Source organism: Danio rerio, chromosome 4 (assembly GCF_052040795.2).
Source record: "Danio rerio strain M-AB ecotype USA chromosome 4, GRCz13ab, whole genome shotgun sequence".
NCBI classification, from domain to species: Eukaryota; Metazoa; Chordata; class Actinopteri; order Cypriniformes; family Danionidae; genus Danio; species Danio rerio.
Window position 1 is genome coordinate 72,870,001 of NC_141024.2, and position 21,061 is coordinate 72,891,061.

Consider the following 21,061-nt stretch of genomic DNA (forward strand, 5'->3'; position numbering starts at 1 on the left):
ACCCTAAAGCGGGTGTTGTCGCCGCGCGCGTACTGAATAGCGGTGTTGTCGCGCGAGTTGTTATCAGCTGTGTTGTCGCGCGTGTACTGAATAGCGGTGTTGTCGCGCGAGTTCTTATCAGCTGTGTTGTCGCGCGTGTACTGAATAGCGGTGTTGTCGCGCAAGTTCTTATCAGCTGTGTTGTCGCGCGTGTACTGAATAGCGGTGTTGTCGCGCGAGTTCTTATCAGCTGTGTTGTCGCGCGTGTACTGAATAGCAGTGTTGTCGCGCGAGATCTTATCAGCTGTGTTGTCGCGCGCGTACTGAATAGCGGTGTTGTCAGCACACTGTTCAGATTGATGCAGACATGAGACCTCTATCTCACTCATGGTTTGTCCTCTCAAGTGGGGGAAAGACAATGCACAACGTTACCCACTGCTGTCAACCTGGGCCAAGTCATATCTCTCTTGTCCCAGAAACCTCAGTCCCAAATGAGAGGGTTTTTTCTGTTGCAGGGGACATTGTAAATACCCAGAGATACCAGCTTTTACCAGATTATATTTATATGATAATTTTCCTTTAAACCCATCTCTATCTAAGTGAGTGAGTGATTAAATGTTGAATGTGATGAGTTTTCAACAATACTAAATTGAAACTTTATTTTTTTACATGGTTTAATATTTTTTTGTTATTAAAATTGAAGTTCCTGTTTCAAAGTTTACAGATAGATGACTAATTTGTCTGTCATTGACACTTTTGGCACTTTTTTGGAGTATTTTCATAAGTTTTGTTTTTTCCTGTAAATGATTCAATAAATACCGTACCGTGACATTCATACCGAGGTATTACCGTACCGTGAAATTCTGATACCGTTACATCCCTAATATACTACCATCCCACACTAGATGAACGACAATCTAAATCAAAATATGAACATTTACTAAGTTCATTTCGCACATTGCTGGACTTTTATTATGAGCAAAATCATCATATTATAAACTGAATTGTTAAAAAAAACCCTGCACAACTGGCCATTTTCACACATTTGGTGGACACACAGTCTGAGAGCGCACTGCTCGGTACTAACTGATGTCGGACGCACAGAGACATTCACTGATTATAGTTAATGTAAGCATTATAGGCAGAGGTTTCAACTGAATTTCAACATTTAACATGCAAACGACTTGTCGCTCTCATGATAACGCATGACCAGCATCAACTCTAGTAGGCAACAATACAACTGTGCTTTCGAAATCGTCTGTTTTCCTCTGCCGTCGCTAGCTAGAGCGGTTTATGAACAGCAACGGACAGCTCTAGAGTCATCTCAAACTCTCCGGCGTCAAGACAGAACCGATAGCATTTGGAGCTTATCTACGCAATGCAGGCTACCATAATAATGTAGCCATTGGGCTAAAGTATTGGCTCATTGCCAGCTTTTGGCACCCGTGTGCCTGCCATAGTCTGAAGTGCAGCTGGTTGAGCGCTTGCTAACAATACAGTACGCACAATCTCTCACACTGTACAAAATGGCTGCCCAAAAAAAGCTGTAAAAGTCTGACCCCTGGTTAAAGGAAGACTATTTTTTAAAAAGCAGTCTTATTTTACAGCTTCCCTGGAGTTAAACTGTGTAGTTTTACCATTTTTGAGTCCATTTCCAGGTCTGGCAGAAGCCTGGCATTTTAATATTTAAAGCTTGACCCTTCTGTAGTTACCCTGTCTGACAGGAGCACTTTTAGCTTAGCTTAGCTTAGCATAGATCATTGAATCGGATTAAATCGTTAGCATCTCGCTCATAAATAACTAAAGATTTTCACTAATTTTAATGTTTAAAGCTTGACCCTTCTGTAGTTACCTTGTCTGACAGGAGCACTTTTAGCTTAGCTTAGCATAGACTATAGAAACGGATTAGACCGTTAGCATCTCGCTCATAAATAACCAAAATTCTTTGATAATTTTAATGTTTAAAGCTTGACCTTTCTGTAGTTACATTGTCTGACAGGATCACTTTTAGCTTAGCTTAGCATAGATCATTGAATCGGATTAGACCGTTAGCGTCTCACTCATAAATAACCAAAAAAATTGATAATTTTAATGTTTAAAGCTTGACCCTTTTGTAGTTACCTTGTCTGGCAGGAGCACTTTTAGCTTAGCTTAGCATAGATCATTGAATTGGGTTAGACCGTTAGCATCTCGCTCATAAATAACCAAAAAAATTGATAATTTTAATGTTTATAGCTTGACCCTTCTGTAGTTACCTTCTCTGGCAGAAGCACTTTTAGCTTAGCTTAGCATAGATCATGGAAACGGATTAGACCGTTAGCATCTCGCTCATAAACAACCAAAGATTTTTGATAATTTGAATGTTTAAAACTTGAACCTTCTATAGTTCCCTTGTCTGACAGAAGCATTTTTAGCTTAGCTTAGCATAGATCATTGAATCGGATTAGACCGTTAGCATCTCACTTATAAATAACCAAAGATTTTCAATAATTTTAATGTATAAAGCTTGACCTTTCTATAGTTACCTTGTCTGATAGGAGCATCTTTTAGCTTAGCTTAGCATAGATCATTGAAACGGATTAGACCGTTAGCATCTCACTCATAAATAACCAAAGATTTTCTCTAATTTTAATGTTTAAAGCTTGACCCTTCTATAGTTCCCTTGTCTGACAGGAGCACTTCTAGCTTAGCTTAGCTTAGCATAGATCATTGAATCGGATTAGACCGTTAGCATCTCGCTCATAAATAACCAAAGATTTTCACTAATTTTTATATTTAAAGCTTGACCCTTCTGTAGTTACCTTGTCTGACAGGAGCACTTTTAGCTTAGCTTAGCATAGATAATTGAATCGGATTAGACCGTTAGCATCTCACTCATAAATAACCAAAGATTATCAATAATTTTAATATTTAAAGCTTGACCCTTCGATAGTTACCTTGTCTGGCAGAAGCACTTTTAGCTTAGCTTAGCATAGATCATTGAATCGGATTAGACCGTTAGCCTCTCGCTCATAAATAACCAAAGATTTTCATTAATTTTAATATTTAAAGCTTGACCCTTCTGTAGTTCCCTTGTCTGGCAGAAGCAATTTTAGCTTAGCTTAGCATAGAACATGGAAACAGATTAGACCGTTAGCATCTCGCTCATAAACAACCAAAGATTTTCGATAATTTGAATGTTTAAAGCTTGAACCTTCTATAGTTCCCTTGTCTGACAGAAGCATTTTTAGCTTAGCTTAGCATAGATCATTGAATCTGATTAGACCGTTAGCATCTCACTTATAAATAACCAAAGATTTTCAATAATTTTAATGTATAAAGCTTGACCTTTCTATAGTTACCTTGTCTGATAGGAGCATCTTTTAGCTTAGCTTAGCATAGATGATTGAATCGGATTAGACCGTTAGCATCTCACTCTTAAATAACCAAAGATTTTCTCTAATTTTAATGTTTAAAGCTTGACCCTTCTATAGTTCCCTTGTCTGACAGGAGCACTTCTAGCTTAGCTTAGCTTAGCATAGATCATTGAATCGGATTAGACCGTTAGCATCTCGCTCATAAATAACCAAAGATTTTCACTCATTTTAATGTTTACCCTTCTATAGTTACATTGTCTGGCAGGAGCACTTTTAGCTTAGCTTAGCATAGATCATTGAAATGGATTAGACCATTAGCATCTCGCTGATGATTAACCAAAGATTTTCAATAATTTTAATGTTTAAAGCTTGAACCTTCCATAGTTCCCTTGTCTGACAGGAGCACTTTTAGCTTAGCTTAGCATAGATCATTGAATCTGATTAGACCGTTAGCATCTCGCTGATGATTAACCAAAGATTTTCAATAATTTTAATGTTTAAAGCTTGAACCTTCCATAGTTCCCTTGTCTGACAGGAGCACTTTTAGCTTAGCTTAGCATAGATCATTGAATCTGATTAGACCGTTAGCATCTCACTCATAAATAACCAAAGATTTTCACTAATTTTAATGTATAAAGCTTGACCTTTCTATAGTTACCTTGTCTGACAGGAGCACTTTTAGCTTAGCTTAGCATAGACTATAGAAACAGATTTCTGTAGTTACCTTGTCTAACAGGTGCACTTTTAGCTTAGCTTAGCATAGATAATTGAATCGGATTAGACCGTTAGCATCTCGCTCATAAATAACCAAAGATTTTCACTAATTTTAATGTATAAAGCTTGACCTTTCTATATTTACCTTGTCTGACAGAAGCACTTTTAGCTTAGCTTAGCATAGATCAATGAAACGGATTAGACCGTTAGCATCTCACTCATAATAGCCAAATATTTTCACTAATTTTAATATTTAAAGCTTGACCTTTCTATAGTTACCTTGTCTGATAGGAGCATCTTTTAGCTTAGCTTAGCATAGATCATTGAATCTGATTAGACCGTTAGCATCTCACTCATAAATAACCAAAGATTTTCACTAATTTTAATGTATAAAGCTTGACCTTTCTATATTTACCTTGTCTGATAGGAGCATCTTTTAGCTTAGCTTAGCATAGATCATTGAATCTGATTAGACCGTTAGCATCTCACTCATAAATAACCAAAGATTTTCACTAATTTTAATGTATAAAGCTTGACCTTTCTATATTTACCTTGTCTGACAGGAGCACTTTTAGCTTAGCTTAGCATAGATCATTGAAACGGATTAGACCGTTAGCATCTCGCTCATAAATAACCAAAGATTTTCACTAATTTTAATGTTTAAAGCTTGACCCTTTTGTAGTTAACTTGTCTGACACGATCACTTTTAGCTTAGCTTAGCATAGATCATTGAATCAGATTAGACCGTTAGCCTCTCGCTCATAAATAACCAAAGATTTTCACTAATTTTAATGTATAAAGGTTGACCCTTCTGTAGTTATCTTGTCTGACAGGAGCACTTTTAGCTTAGCTTAGCATAGATCATTGAATCTGATTAGACCGTTAGCATCTCACTCATAAATAACCAAAGATTTTTGATAATTTATTGTTTAAAGCTTGACCCTTCTGTAGTTACCTTGTCTGGCAGGAGCACTTTAAGCTTAGCTTAGCTTAGCATAGATCATTGAATCTGATTAGACCGTTAGCATCTTGCTGATGATTAACCAAAGATTTTCAATAATTTTAATGTTTAAAACTTGAACCTTCTATAGTTCCCTTGTCTGACAGGAGCACTTTTAGCTTAGCTTAGCATAGATCATTGAATCGGATTAGACCGTTAGCATCTCACTCATAAATAACCAAAGATTTTCTCTAATTTTAATGTTTAAAGCTTGACCCTTCTGTAGTTACCTTGTCTGGCAGGAGCACTTTAAGCTTAGCTTAGCTTAGCATAGAACATGGAAACGGATTAGACCGTTAGCATCTCGCTCATAAACAACCAAAGATTTTCGATAATTTGAATGTTTCAAGCTTGACCCTTCTGTAGTTCCCTTGTGTACTAATACAGATCCTTTCTAGGTCAATATGGATAGGAACTAAACTCTCATTCTGAATTTAAGTGGATCAAAAATAAAACAACTGAGTTCTTGCAAGAAAACTCTAAATATTTCTCTCGTTTCAGCTCATTTTTAAAAAGTAGTCATTTATTTCATTAATGCTGAATAGAGGTCGATGTCCAAAGTTTATTTGGAGGGTGTGTGTATTGTTGGACGCTTCTCTCACCTCTCATGTTCTAATCTGAATGCTCTTCTAGGCCATCAGTAGTGGATGCATTATTGAAGTGCCCTTAAAATACATAAGGGCTGGTTAATGATTGATGAGGAGAAGTTGTATCTTTACACGCCTGCAATGCTGCCTCTAGTGTCACAGAGGTGAGGGAGCGATGCTTTGATAGGTCACCAGTGGGTAATATAGTACATCCACACGCATGCAGGTGTTTACTCTACTGTTCAACGGCAATTTACGTTACCGTCCGCATTATTAACAGCCGTGTTTAAGCAGCGTTATTTCCGAGTGGACACACAGATCAGCGCTCTGACAAACCTGATCACTTTGGTCAGCCCTAATGTTTTACCGCTGACATGAATCACTTACATCGCTTAATGACGTCGCATAAGCGTTTGGCGATAATAGAGGGCAAACGCATCAACAGAAATAACCAGATGAATGATTTACCGCAGACGGTGTTGCTACGAGACACAAAGACAGGCTAAAAAACACAACAAATCAATTAGATTCACTCGAATTAAGCTTCCGCTGGCCATCCGTCATCTTCATGTGCTTGTGTTAAAGCAGCTTTGAAATGTTACTACATGTCTTTTTTAATCTAACGCACCAAAATCGAGTCGGTGTAAGACTATTTTTGTAGGTCAAATTTAATTTCAGACTGTGTTAGCGCTGGATAAGACCGGTTTGTGTGATCAAATATGGATGAACTTGTTGCTAAATATCGATCTGGGGTTTTATTTTAAATGAGGAAATTGTCGATGCGATTAAGTAGCTGTGATAATCTTGGGATGCACCGATATGAACATTTTTGCTAATACCGATAATCGATACCGATTTTAACGATAATGCTATGGTTTACGTATTTTTATGATGCTAGCTGAAGAATTCTCTCACCACGCTGCAAAACAGACTTTGACTATTCTTGAACTTGGGATGCACCAATATGAACATTTTGGCTAATACTGATAAACGTTACCTTTATTAGCGATAACTCTGTTTTTTACGGTTCTTATGATGCTAGCTGAAGTATTTTCTCACCGCGCTGCAAAACAGACTTTGATTATTCTTAAACTTGCGATGCACCAATATGAACATTTTGGCTTATACTAATAACCGATAATCGATACCGCTATTAGCAATATCTCTATGATTTACTTTTTTTTTATGCTAGCTAAAATATTTTCTCACCACGCTGCAAAACAGACTTTGAATATTCTTGAACTTGCGATGCACCGATATGAACATTTTGGCTAATACTGATAACCGATAATCTGTACTGATATTAGCAATAACTATCTTTTAGGGTTTTTTTATGATGCTAGCTGAAGTATTTTTTCACTACGCTGCAAACCACAGACTTTGATTATTCTTAAACTTGCGATGCACCGATATGAACATTTTGACTAATACCGATAATCGATACCGATATTAGCGATAACTCTATTTTTTTCGTTTGTTATGATGCTAGCTAAAGTATTTTCTCACCATGCTGCAAAACACAGACTTTGATTATTCTTGATCTTGGGATGCACCGATATGAACATTTTGGCTAATACCGATAACCGATAATCAATACCGATATTAGCAATAACCTTATGTTTTACGTTTTTTCATGATGCTAGCTGAAGTATTTTCTCACTGCGCTGCAAAACAGACTTTGATTATTCTTAAACTTGCAATGCACCGATATGAACATTTTCACTAATACCGATAGTCGATAATCAATACCGCTATTAGCAATATCTCTATGTTTTACGTTTTATATGATGCTAGCAGAGGAATTCTCTCACCACACTGCAAAACACAGACTTTGATTATTCTTGAGCTTGCGATGCACCTATTTGAACATTTTGACTAATACCGATAATCGATACCGATATTAGCGATAACTCTGTTTTATGTTTTTATGATGCTAGCTGAAGAATTCTCTCACCACGCTGCAAAACACAGACTTTGATTATTCTTGAACTTGGGATGCACCGATATGAACATTTTGGCTAATACCGATAACCGATAATCAATACCGATATTAGCGATAACCTTATGTTTTACGTTTTTTTTATGATGCTAGCTGAAGTATTTTCTCACCGCACTGCAAAACAGACTTTGATTGTTCTTAAACTTGCAATGCACCGATATGAACATTTTGACTAATACCAATAAGCCATAATCAATACCGCTATTAGCAATATCTCTATGTTTTACGTTTTTATGATGCTAGCAGAGGAATTCTCTCACCACACTGCAAAACACAGACTTTGATTATTCTTGATCTTGGGATGCACCGATATGAACATTTTGGCTAATACCGATAACCGATAATCAATACCGATATTAGCGATAACCTTATGTTTTACGTTTTTTTATGATGCTAGCTGAAGTATTTTCTCATCACGCTGCAAAACAGACTTTGATTATTCTTAAACTTGCAATGCACCGATATGAACATTTTGACTAATACTGATAATCAATAATCAATACCGCTATTAGCAATATCTCTATGTTTTACGTTTTATATGATGCTAGCAGAGGAATTCTCTCACCACACTGCAAAACACAGACTTTGATTATTCTTGAGCTTGCGATGCACCTATTTGAAATTTTGACTAATACCGATAATCGATACCGATATTAGCGATAACTCTGTTTTATGTTTTTATGATGCTAGCTGAAGAATTCTCTCACCACGCTGCAAAACACAGACTTTGATTATTCTTGATCTTGGGATGCACCGATATGAACATTTTGGCTAATACCGATAACCGATAATCAATACCGATATTAGCGATAACCTTTTGTTTTACGTTTTTTTATGATGCTAGCTGAAGTATTTTCTCACCGCGCTGCAAAACAGACTTTGATTATTCTTAAACTTGCAATGCACCGATATGAACATTTTCACTAATACCGATAGTCGATAATCAATACCGCTATTAGCAATATCTCTATGTTTTACGTTTTTTATGATGCTAGCAGAGGAATTCTCTCACCACACTGCAAAACACAGACTTTGATTATTCTTGAGCTTGCGATGCACATACTTGAACATTTTGACTAATACCGATAATCGATACCGATATTAGCGATAACTCTATTTTTTTCGTTTGTTATGATGCTAGCTGAAGTATTTTCTCACCACGCTGCAAAACACAGACTTTGATTATTCTTGAACTTGGGATGCACCGATATGAACATTTTGGCTAATACCGATAACCGATAATCAATACCGATATTAGCGATAACCTTATGTTTTACGTTTTTTCATGATGCTAGCTGAAGTATTTTCTCACTGTGCTGCAAAACAGACTTTGATTATTCTTAAACTTGCAATGCACTGATATGAACATTTTGACTAATACCGATAATCGATAATCAATACCGCTATTAGCAATATCTCTGTTTTACGTTTTTTATGGTGCTAGCAGAAGAATTCTCTCACCACACTGCAAAACACAGACTTTGATTATTCTTGAGCTTGCGATGCACCTATTTGAACATTTTGACTAATACCGATAACCGATAATCAATACTGCTATTAGCAATATCTCTATGTTTTAGATTTTTTATGATGCTAGCAGAGGAGTTCTCTCACCACATTGCAAAACACAGACTTTGATTATTTTTGAGCTTGCGATGCACCGATGTGAACATTTTGACTAATACCGATAATTGATACCGATATTAGCGATAACTCTATGTTTTATGTTTTTATGATGCTAGCTGAAGAATTCTCTCACCACGCTGCAAAACACAGACTTTGATTATTCTTGATCTTGGGATGCACCGATATGAACATTTAGGCTAATACCGATAACCGATAATCAATACCGATGTTAGCGATAACCTTATGTTTTACGTTTTTTTATGATGCTAGCTGAAGTATTTTCTCATCACGCTGCAAAACAGACTTTGATTATTCTTAAACTTGCAATGCACCGATATGAAAATTTTGACTAATACCAATAAGCCATAATCAATACCGCTATTAGCAATATTTCTATGTTTTACGTTTTTTATGATGCTAGCAGAGAAGTTCTCTCACCACACTGCAAAACACAGACTTTGATTATTCTTGAGCTTGCGATGCACCTATTTGAACATTTTGACTAATACCGATAATCGGTACCGATATTAGCGATAACTCTATTTTTTCCGTTTGTTGTGATGCTAGCTGAAGTATTTTCTCACCACGCTGCAAAACACAGACTTTGATTATTCTTGAACTTGGGATGCACCGATATGAACATTTTATCTAATACCCATTATTAATACCGATATTACCGATAACTCTTTATGTTTGGAGGCTGATGTATGGGCCAATAAATAGACATGTTATTTTTCTAAGCAAGACTGTGAGGCAAAAGGCAAACAAACTGAGCTCTATTTTAACAAGCCCAACCTAAACTTTTTATTTAAGATGTGTCGGAATCTACTTTTGTTATTTTAAGGGAGGGAAAAGGGGTTCTTCTTATTATTATATAAGAAAATCGTTGTTCTTATTGTCTGAATAAGGCATAACATGCATCAAACTCATCAGTCTCCTCAACCAGTCCCTTTACGAGTCACTTGTGATCATGTCACGACACATTAGCAAAGCAGAATAGCTACTTATCTAAACTATTTTATTTATCTAAACTATAAACTCTTCTCCCAGTACGTCTGTGTTATTTGACGGTTTATAAACTAAAGGCCGAATCTCTTTCTTGATTTTTGTGTTTTCAGATTTGAATGCAGCAATTCGAAGGATTTATAAGCATCATTTATAATTGATGTTGCGTGGGTGTTGAGATCCTGATCTTTTAATGATCGATCTTGCAGCTTACACTGAATGCATTAATCCAGGCTAAACAAGCAGTGTCAGAAAACACCTTTAATAACCTAAGAAACCCACCACATCCTGAATAACCCACTCCAACTTCTTCAGTCCTCATTATATTTTACAGCCTAAATGCGCTTTCATACATGTGATTTGAATGAAGCGAGAGGCGATCTCTCTGTGATCGTTACAAATTTAGGATTCATTTACAAGTGAATAACCATGTATTAATCCGTGGATCATGTGTGTGTCGATTAACTGTTTTAAGTGAGTTTATACGCACAATCTTTTTTCTTTTATTTTGGTCACGCAAGAGCAATTGCCCTTACAGTTGCACTCTAAATCTTTTACATGTAAACAGTAACAGAAATCCCTCTACACACACACACACACACACACACACCGCTGAACTGTTGTCAAGCGACAACAAAATGCTTTTCTGTCTTCTGGGTCTACAAAACGAGGTTTAAAGGGAACTCTTCATTTATCAAATGGAAACGCGAGTAGCTCGCGAGATCTAAATAAACAAACAGATGCATTAACATCTTCGCAGGAAGCTGAACCTTAATCTGTTCCTCCTGAAAAAAAATACGAGAAAAAACCCATACAATTCATTTTTCAAAGCGAACACACACGGGCATAATTTTGGGAAGGATCTGTAAGCCCCCGGGAGGACGCAGAAACTGAGTGGAGGAGAGGAAAAATCAAAGCTCGAGACTCAAGTTTATGAGCATTTCTGGATCAGTGATGCAACAAGCGGCAAGAAGACAACAATGCAAAACCCTCTCGCGCAATGTTTATTAAAAAGAAAAACCCACAAGCTGAGATAGATGCTTATATTTGGATGAAAGACGTTGTACCCTGCGGGGAACACGAGATACTTACAAAGGCTTCAGTTCTGATGTTCTCTGCTAATAAAGCATGGAGGTCTGCTTCCTCAGATCATCTGCCTTTCGATGGACGATTCCTCTAGTATTAATATGGAGGACCAAAATGATTAAAAATCGAACGTCTAGCTAGCTATAGGAGCAGAATACATCCTCGCAAATCTAATGATTAGCCTAAATAAGCATGCTCGCATCTAAATCAAATTTCCGTCAGTTCTGTATTTTGGGATTCATCGATCTCGGGATTTCGATCTTTCCTCCAACAATTTTTATCGTTGAAAAGTTCCAAAAGGCGACTTTTATTGACGTTTTTAATAGTTGTGATGATATCGTGTGTTGGTGTGGTAAACTACTGACTACTTAAAGGCCAGGCTGCTTTTACGGGGTTCAACCACACAATCTCACGGCAATTCGTGACTTTTTGATTTAGTGATTAATTCGTAATGAATTCGTACGATCTAATTCGTACAATTTGGTACGATTTGCTCATCACCCGATGACGTTTGGGTTTAGGGGTGGGGTTTGGTGCCACCCCTCCTTTTTAAAATCGTACATTTTCGTACGACTAAACTCGTACGAATTCGTGCAAATTAGCCACGAAACTGGCAAAACGTAAAATACTTACGTTTTCTCGTGAGATCAGGCTGGGTTCAACGCTAAGGATTTTTTTCTACTGGCTTGATCAGGCCAGTGGTTCAGATTTTTACTTGCCCTGCCAAAAAAATTTCTAGCCTCACCAAAAAAAAAACGTTAATAGCTATTTCTTATCCTCGTATTTTAAATAATGTGTGAAAAATAACTCTAGAATTTAAATATTTAAACATTTTAAATAATTTTATAATGAGCAAAACTTAAACAAGAAGAGCAGTATGGAAAAAGTGCAGGTGTTTTATTGCAGTTCTAAATGATTTATTTATTTATTATTAAATTATTAAAACGTCACTTGTTTTTGTCGTTTTGTAACCACGTTAGTGTCTGCTTCAAAGACTTTTTCTTCAAGCCTCATAATTTGATGTTGCCGTCTCTTCAATGTACTGGTTGTTACCATAATATGACAAAAATAACGTGCTCACAACATCCGATCCGACAAAAGGAACCAAAAAGCAATATGGCGTTTACGACATCATCGAGAAGGTAGCATTGAAAGGCTTAAATGCGCAAACTGTTTCTGAGTTTGTTGGTTCTAAAGACAGTAAAGTAGTCGCAGAAAAATTCAACAAAGCAGCCCTGGCCTAATCGGGCCAGTAACGATCCTGTCTACTGTCCCGAGCGCCTCTCAGGCTGGCCTCCTTATTGTTGAGCGCGGTTTTATTATTTAATTCATTCACTCATTCATTTTCCTCCGGCTTAGTCCGTTTATTCATCAGCGGAATGAACCGCCAACTATTCCAGCATATGTTTTATGCAGCAACTCCAGCAGCAACCCAGCACTGGGAAACACCCATACACAATCACATTCACACTCATGCACTATTTAGTTTATCCAGTTCACCTAAACTCCACACAGACCCAGCCGGGGCTCGAACCAGTGACCTTCTAACACCATTGAGCCACCGTGTCGCCCTTTTTCTGTTAGTCAACCTTAATTCTCCATATTTCATTTCTTACACGATATATTGCTCGCTAAAAGACCCTCTGCTAAACTGCACGGCTACATTTCCAACATCTGAAGTCGGCAGACAGGAGATAAACATCCCATGACCGTAAATAAACGCAAACAAATGTGAATCACGAAATACAGAAGCCCATAAGCGGCCTTTTATGTAAATAAATTTGACTTTTTTTGGATCTTTGGTGTCGGAACTGTGGCGTAGTCGCCTTTTCATGTATTTGATTTATATTTAGACAACAACACTATCTGGTTCTCAAATCTGATTGGCTGATAGCAGTATATATATATACACTTTCTTTTTTCAAACACAACAAATTTCGTCCTAAATGAGCATAAACGGTTAGGAAAGCAGTCGAATACTTTCATCATAACGTTAGATGTGTTTTTAAGTGACACCTCTGTTATTTAACGTAATCAAACGAATATCTAAATAAATAAGAGATTTGTTCGTTGCTCTTTAATCAGAACGTGTACGTTATACAGTGGAGAAACGGCTAATGAGATTTGATAGCTTGGTTCTATTTGATTATAATAGCTATTCATTTTAACTGTTGGCTAATGAATACTATTTATTTTTTCTTTTGTAAATAGTAATAATAAAACATATCGCTGATCATTTAACCGTTTATTTATATTGAACAAATTAATAATTTGGGGATTTTTTTTTTTTAAAAGAAAGGTCGAGGGGATTCCCTTATTATGGTGTGCATATGCCTTATTTTCAGATCTCAACGTTGACAGGAATGGCGCACAATAACAAACAAACAAACAGGGAAGCGCAGACGAGCGGGATGATGGTGTCTGCTGCTTTAAAAGCATTAATGGACAAGCTAATATCAAGGAAAAACAGCACGACAGTAATATGGGAATGGCAACATGTAAGGGTGTCACGATCCTCAAAATTCTCGATTCGATTACATTTTCGATTCCAAAGTCACGGATGCGTTACGGTTCTCGATTGCGTTTCGATTCTCGATTGCAACGATGCCATTTTTTTGATTCGATAATCGAGATTGAGCATGAATTTCGATCGATTTCATATATATATATATATATATATATATATATATATATATATATCTTTTATTTATATATATATTTTTGCATTTATAAGGAAAAGGCTTCGTTACAGATGTGAAATCGCCACTTGTGTGACTTTAATAAATCGAATCAAATAGTGTGAAAATGTCGACAGAGGCATTTTTTTGTATTTTTACGGTATCATGAAATACAAGCCGACACAAACAACGTTAATAGGGTTTCGCTATTTTATCCTCCTTGGATAAAAAAAATCACAGTATTGTGATTACTGCTCTAATATATATATATATATATATATATATATATATATATATATATATAATTATTTTTTCATATATATATATATATATATATATATATATATATATATATATATATATATATATATATATATACATATGTTATTATATGAAACATGAATTCAGAGTATGCGAATATCTATACTTTTAAATTCAAAAATGACAATTATTTTCTCAATTATATATATATATATATATATATATATATATATATATATATATATATATTAACCGATATATATATATATATATTAACCGATATATATATATATGAGCAAATTCCGTGCAAATGTCATCCTTGCCATAAAAAAAAATTTAAGTTTTCACCAAAATACGGAAGCTGTTTCTGTTTTTTTTGGGGTAAGCAAGTATTTACAGTAATTTAAAAATACTCAAAAATGCATCGGTTAATGTTTTCAAACTATTATATTTAATTCACCAAAGTCACACAAGTGGCAATTTCACATCCGTCACATCCATAACGACACTTTTACCAAAGAAATGTGAAAATATCAAATAAAATAAACCCAATCATTGGTGTTTTTCGAGCCGACTCTTATCCTTTTGATTATCATTGTTTCTTTTGGGTTGTGCAGTTTAAATCACAGAATTTCTACAAAGTGTGTCGTAGACTGTAAACACGCAGACTTTTTTTTTGTCACATCCATAACGCATGTTTATTTCCTTCATTTAAAGTATAAAACATGCTTACAGATTGATATTTTTCTGGTTCCATAACTCTGTGGCTAGTTGTTCTGGAAAATATAAACCGATAATTCAATATAATGTTAATATAATGTGTATATATATATATATATATATATATATATATATATAAATAAATATATATACAGTATATATATATATATATATATATATATATATATATATATATATATATATATATATATATACACACATTTAAATGCCTGGATAAAAACAAAACCTTTTGTGCCCTTTTGAACTCAGTAGCTTTTATTTTGAGAAAGATTTCAAATATTTTGGAGCAGTAAACATGTCAGGCTAAATAGTTAAAATGAATCATGCTGTCTTCATTAGTTTCAGAAACCAGGGTTCAACGCTAAGGATTTTTTATACGGGTCCGATCGGGCCATTGGTTGAGATTTTTACTTGCCCTGCCAAAATTTTCACTGGCCCCACTAAAAAAACCTAAAAAGTTAATAGCTATATCTTAGCCACATATTTTAAATGGTGGCAAAATTATGCCTGTGAATCTAGAATTTAAACATTTTAAATATGTTAATAAATGTATAACGAGCAGAGAGAGAGTTTTAATTTTATTGCCATTTCAGCGTCTATGGCTATGTCATGGCAAAAGGAAAATAGATCAAGTAAAAATATTCTAACAATTGAAAGTCATCAACAGCAATAAATAATGTACAAGGTAAAATATATAAATAATAATGATAATATATAAGATAAAAATCTAAAACAGTTTTTTAAGATTTCCTTTTGATAAAAATTCTACAACTTTAGATGGATTCACGTTTAAAAATATTTCCTTTAAAGTCCCTCCAGATAAATATTGTTGTCTGATAACATTAAAAATGGGGCATTCCACAAGAGAACGTTTAACTGTTTGGTTTCTGTTGCAATAAAGGCATTTTGGGGGTTCTTCTCCTTTGAGTAAATCTTCATGTGTGAGTCTCGTGTGTCCAATGCGGCATCTTCTATACACAATCTCATCGTGTCTTGACTTAAAAAATAAATTAGATTTTTTTTTCCAATTTCAGGTTGAATTTTAGAAAGTTTATTTTCTGGGCACTGATCCCATTCTGATTGCCATTTGTTGTGAATATATCCTTTTATTAGTGGCTTAAGATCCGAAGGTGGGATTTTGCACTCCTTCAGCTTTCCTGTTAGGGCTGTTTTGGCGGCTTTGTCAGCTTGTTCATTCCCAAGTAGTCCAGTATGTCCTGGGATCCAGCAGAAGACTATATTATAAAACTTTCTCTGTAATTCATTCACTTTGATAAAAAAGTCAATAATAATGGGATGCTCCCGTTTAAAAGAATTTAATGTCTGTAGACAAGATTTAGAATCAGAGAAAATTTAAAAATGGTGTCCTTCAGCATTTTCAATGTGTTCCAGCGCTAAAAAGAGTGCCTTAGCTTCAGCTGTAAAGATTGAGCTTTGATCAGGAATGCGAATGCCGTGGTGTGATTGACCCATTACTATTGCTGCAGAAACATGGCCGTCCTTTTTTGATCCATCTGTGTATATTGGATTTTGGGTAGTGTATAATGAGCAAAATTCAGATGTGTAATCGCCACTTGTGTGACTTTAATAAATCGAATCAAATAGTGTGAAAATGTCGACAGAGGCATTTTTTTGTATTTTTACGGTCTCATGAAATACAAGCCGACACAAACAACGTCAATAGGGTTTCGCTATTTTATCCTCCTTGGATAAAAAAAATCACAGTATTGTGATTACTGCTCTAATATATATATATATATATATATGTATGTATATATATATATATATATATATATATATATATATATATATATATATATATATATATATATATAATTTTTTCATATATATATATATATATATATATATATATATATATATATATATAATTTTTTCATATATATATATATATATATATATATATAATACATATGTTATTATTCAGATTTTATGCAAATGAAAGAGCAGTATGAAAAATGTGCTGGTGTTTTAATGCAATTCTAAATTATTTTTGTAAAAATGGCTTGCCAAGCTGACAACTGTTTTATTTGTTTGTTCTTTTTTTCAGTTTCTTAATGTCGTCCCCATGTAATTGTCTGCTTCTAAGGCTTTAGAAACAGACGTTTTCTTTTAGCCTCATTGTTTGATTTTGCTGCCATGTTGCCGTCTTTTCGCTTTACTGGTTGTTACCAGGTTACAAAAAAAAAAACGTGCTCATCGTTACTGGCCGATAGATAACATTCCTGTCTACTGTCCCGAGTGTCTTTCACGCTGGCCTCGGGATGTTGAGCCCTGGAAACACTGATTTATTTACAATTTACAAGACATCTTTGGCTATTTTATTCTGATGGAGATTCTGTAGTCTTAAAAAAACAAAAGAAAACGTAAATAAAAAATCTTACACATACCTTAGGAACGCTAATACAGAAAACGTGTGCGGTTTTAAAACCCTGACATTCCCAAACCGCCGTATAAACGGTTATCGTCCCATGCCTCTAAATAACTACAACGTAAAAGCATGTATGTAGGTACACCGACCCTTTCTTTTATAGTTGGGGAAACTTACAAATATATAATTTTACAATCGTATTTGCTGAAATAATGACAGAAAAACTCCATGATGGTGTTATCAAGACTGTCAGAAAAATAATGTAAATAGTGCGAGACTGATAACCGCATCCAGAGGAGAGAATAACGTCAAATTTGCTGTCCCTATAGGCGAAACACCTCGAACAAGTCATTTGAAGCAAGGATAATATAACACACACACATAAACACATGTAAACGTTCATACGTTTTGCTTTAAATCTAAATATTAAAAACTTTTACAGATTTACGATGCTGATGCTCATTAAACATATCACAACAGGATCCATTAAGTACATAGTAATCAAAACCACTGACTATAGTCAGCCAGACCTAAAACAGTTATTCTGCTTGCATTAGTAAACACCATCCCATGCATTTTCGCATATCATAGCATCTCTCCCACAGCATTCACTCCACTCTTAGTCCGTGAAATGACAATGCAAGAGCAGTGACAGACGCTATTAATGAGGAGACATCTAATAAGGACTGTGTTTTGAGGCCTACTGAGGTTTGTGTGTGTGTGTGGTGATGCTGACTAGTGCTTTCTCCTCCCTTCCCCCTCTCCAGAATGGCCATGAATGAGCCCTCCCCCCCCAGCCAGAAACTCTGCAGACTTTTGCTCCATGTTAGGAAGAAAAACCAACACCCCTTCGGCACAAAATGGAAGCTTCCACTATCAAACTGAGAGGTGCACCCAAAACAGAACGAGAAGCTTTACAAACAGGGGCTGTAGCACGTCTTGACAGTGTTGAGATGCTGCCGCTGTCCGAGGTGCTGAACGCGGGGTTACATTACCGAACACTCGGTCTGACTGCTAGATTTAGGGATTTGGCGGTCATAAATGATAAAAGGCAGACATGATTGAAGCACGTTAAACGTGAACGCTATTGATGACCTTGCTTTTGAGTCGGGATTTATAAAAAAAAAAAAAAAAGGGGAAAGTGAACTGATGGGATCGAATCAAATTCGACCACGTCGTCATGTGACCAAGAAATATAACCTCTCAGGAAGATAAAGTGTACACTGAGGTAAAACAACCGTGTTTTAACGCAACATGTCTGAGAAAGTGAGCAAGTTTGCGAAGCAAACTCTCCGGAAACATGTCGACCCGTTAAAAATGGAGGCGTAGCGGTTTACAACACAACACAATTAGGGAATTCAGCTGTTGTAGTTTATCGTATATTCACTCCACCCTGCTCATTTAGTGTTGTTTTACGACACATGTCGTATGTATTTCACAAAGGAGAGTACTTGTTTTCCACTTACCACTGTTAATCAGTGTTGTTGACCCTTAAGTCCTTTATAAACAAACTCCTCAGACTCCCACACACACACAACTTGCGTTGTATTCGCCAAAGTCGCGTAAAGGACAAAGCACAGCGAACTATTGAAAGTTTCTCTCCCGCGGCAAATGTAGCCACCCTCGAGGCTTCAAGCAAAAGGCGAATTACCTGTGTGTGCTGCCTCATCGGTGCAACTAGTTCCTAAATTAAGTGAAACGCCGACAAACGCGTTCGGTTTAAAGTGTTTCAAGTTAGGATGTGAGGGAGGAACAAAGCGGCGAGTGGCGACTCCGCTCCAGCCTCATAAATATTCAGGTCTCGTCCCGAACGCTACACAAAACCGCCGCATTATGAGTGCAAATCGCGAAAACGCGCCGCTCGCGTCAAAGTGCACCAAAGAGCGTTTAAACAACCTCCGCTCAAAGTGATTATGGCGTCATGAAGCGAGCGTTAGCGTTTAAACGCCACCAATTACAACCGAATAAAAGCGTACGACCTCCGACTTCGAGTGTGTGTGTGTGTGTGTGTATGAAAGAATCCAGGAAAGCTTGAACAAAATGGCTTTTTTATTTACCTGATGACATTGGACTTCTACTTTCAGTGCTTCTTGAAGGCCTTGTAGCTCCATATTCCGACTTCAAGAGCACTTTTCCTCCACTTCCGACGCGATGCGCGTTATTTGTGGCGTGAGGGAAGTGTTTTGAAAAGCGACAATAACAATCGCCAGAACTACTCGGGCTGCACAGCAAGTTCTCGCTTCTTTGCTGGCCGTCAGACTCATCACCCACTTTACGCCAGTGTAAACAAAAAGTGCTCCGCACGCGAGCCAAACGCTCCAGCAGCCGCGTAGATCCGCTCCGAAATCCACACGGGGGTAGTCCGCTTGTCCTGTCGGAAACGCGACGCTCGATTTTCCCCAGACTTCGAGTTGAAAGTGCGGGACTATATTTTGTCCGAGTGCGCGGCTGGATTTCACTTTGCCTGAGGAAAAAGTTGTGCTCCGGTTGTCAATGCTAATTCTGGAAGTTCCCGGATGGAGCAGCGAAAGAAGAAACTCTCCCTTCCTCCGTCGCGGGAACGCGCTCTCTCGCGGTGATGGAGTCGTGCGCGCTCCCGCACTAAAACTCTCCACAAAATGAAGTTCAGCGCAGAGGGGCACGTTTCAGAGATAGGAAATTACTGGCCGAACATTTGCTCCTGCTTTTATTACATGAATTCAGAGTATGCTATTGAAGTGATTGCTAACCACTTTGTTTATTTATTTATTTATTTATTTTATTTATTTATTTAATTATTTATTATTATTATTATTTTATTTATTTATTTATTTATTTATTTATTTATTTATTTTATTTATTTTATTTATGTATTTATTAATTAATTTATTTATTTATTGGGCTTAATACATTTCATAAATCATAAATAGTCCTACTTTATATTCAATAACTCTTTTATTATTAGATTATGGACATACCAAATGTTTGAGCTTTATAAATGTTTTATTATATAACACATATGTTATTATTATATGTAACATGAATTCAGAGTATGCGAATTTCTATACTTTTAAATAAAAAAAATTACAATTATTTTCTCAATTTATATATATATATATATATATATATATATATATATAAATAAACACAATTATATATATATATATATATATATATATATATATATATATATATATATATATATATATATATATATATATATATATATATATATATATAGCTTACCAATCAATGTCAACAATCAAACAGGAAAAGTTAAAGTATTGTGTGTGTGTGTGTGTGTGCGCATATATATATATATATATATATATATATATATATATATATATATATATAGCTAAATGCTTTATTCATATGAAGTAAAACAACTTTTTTGAAATTTTCATACTTTTCAATGATAAAATAAAGCATTTATATATATATATATATATATATATATATATATATATATATATATATATATATATATATATATATATATATATATATATACTACCATGAATTTGCTTTAAAAATGCTATAAAATCATAACCAGCCCTACAAAACTCGGTTATTATTATTGTTTAAACTTTACAAATAATGTTATATGGTATAATGCATATATGTAATTACATTATTACGTAATGTAATTTCATATCAC

The 21,061-nt window shown here is 35.5% G+C and overlaps 1 protein-coding gene across 5 annotated transcripts in view; it reads right to left on the reverse strand.

Annotated features, from left to right (window-relative positions):
- phf21b (PHD finger protein 21B) overlaps window positions 1-19,808 on the reverse strand; it is a 102,505-nt gene extending 82,697 nt beyond the window's left edge. For 3 of the 5 annotated variants that reach the window (XR_015484053.2, XR_015943062.1, XM_087249974.2), the window contains exon 1: window positions 19,479-19,808. Coding sequence is in view for 1 of the 5 variants with exons in the window: in XM_087249974.2 (XP_087106100.2) it covers window positions 19,479-19,532 (54 nt within the window). In the remaining 4 variants the exon portion in view is untranslated. Of the gene's footprint in view, window positions 1-18,887; window positions 19,165-19,478 lie in introns of those variants that run through there. The other 2 variants (XR_015484055.2, XM_087249975.2) reach the window with 1 other exon arrangement.
- Window positions 19,809-21,061: the final 1,253 nt, after the last annotated feature.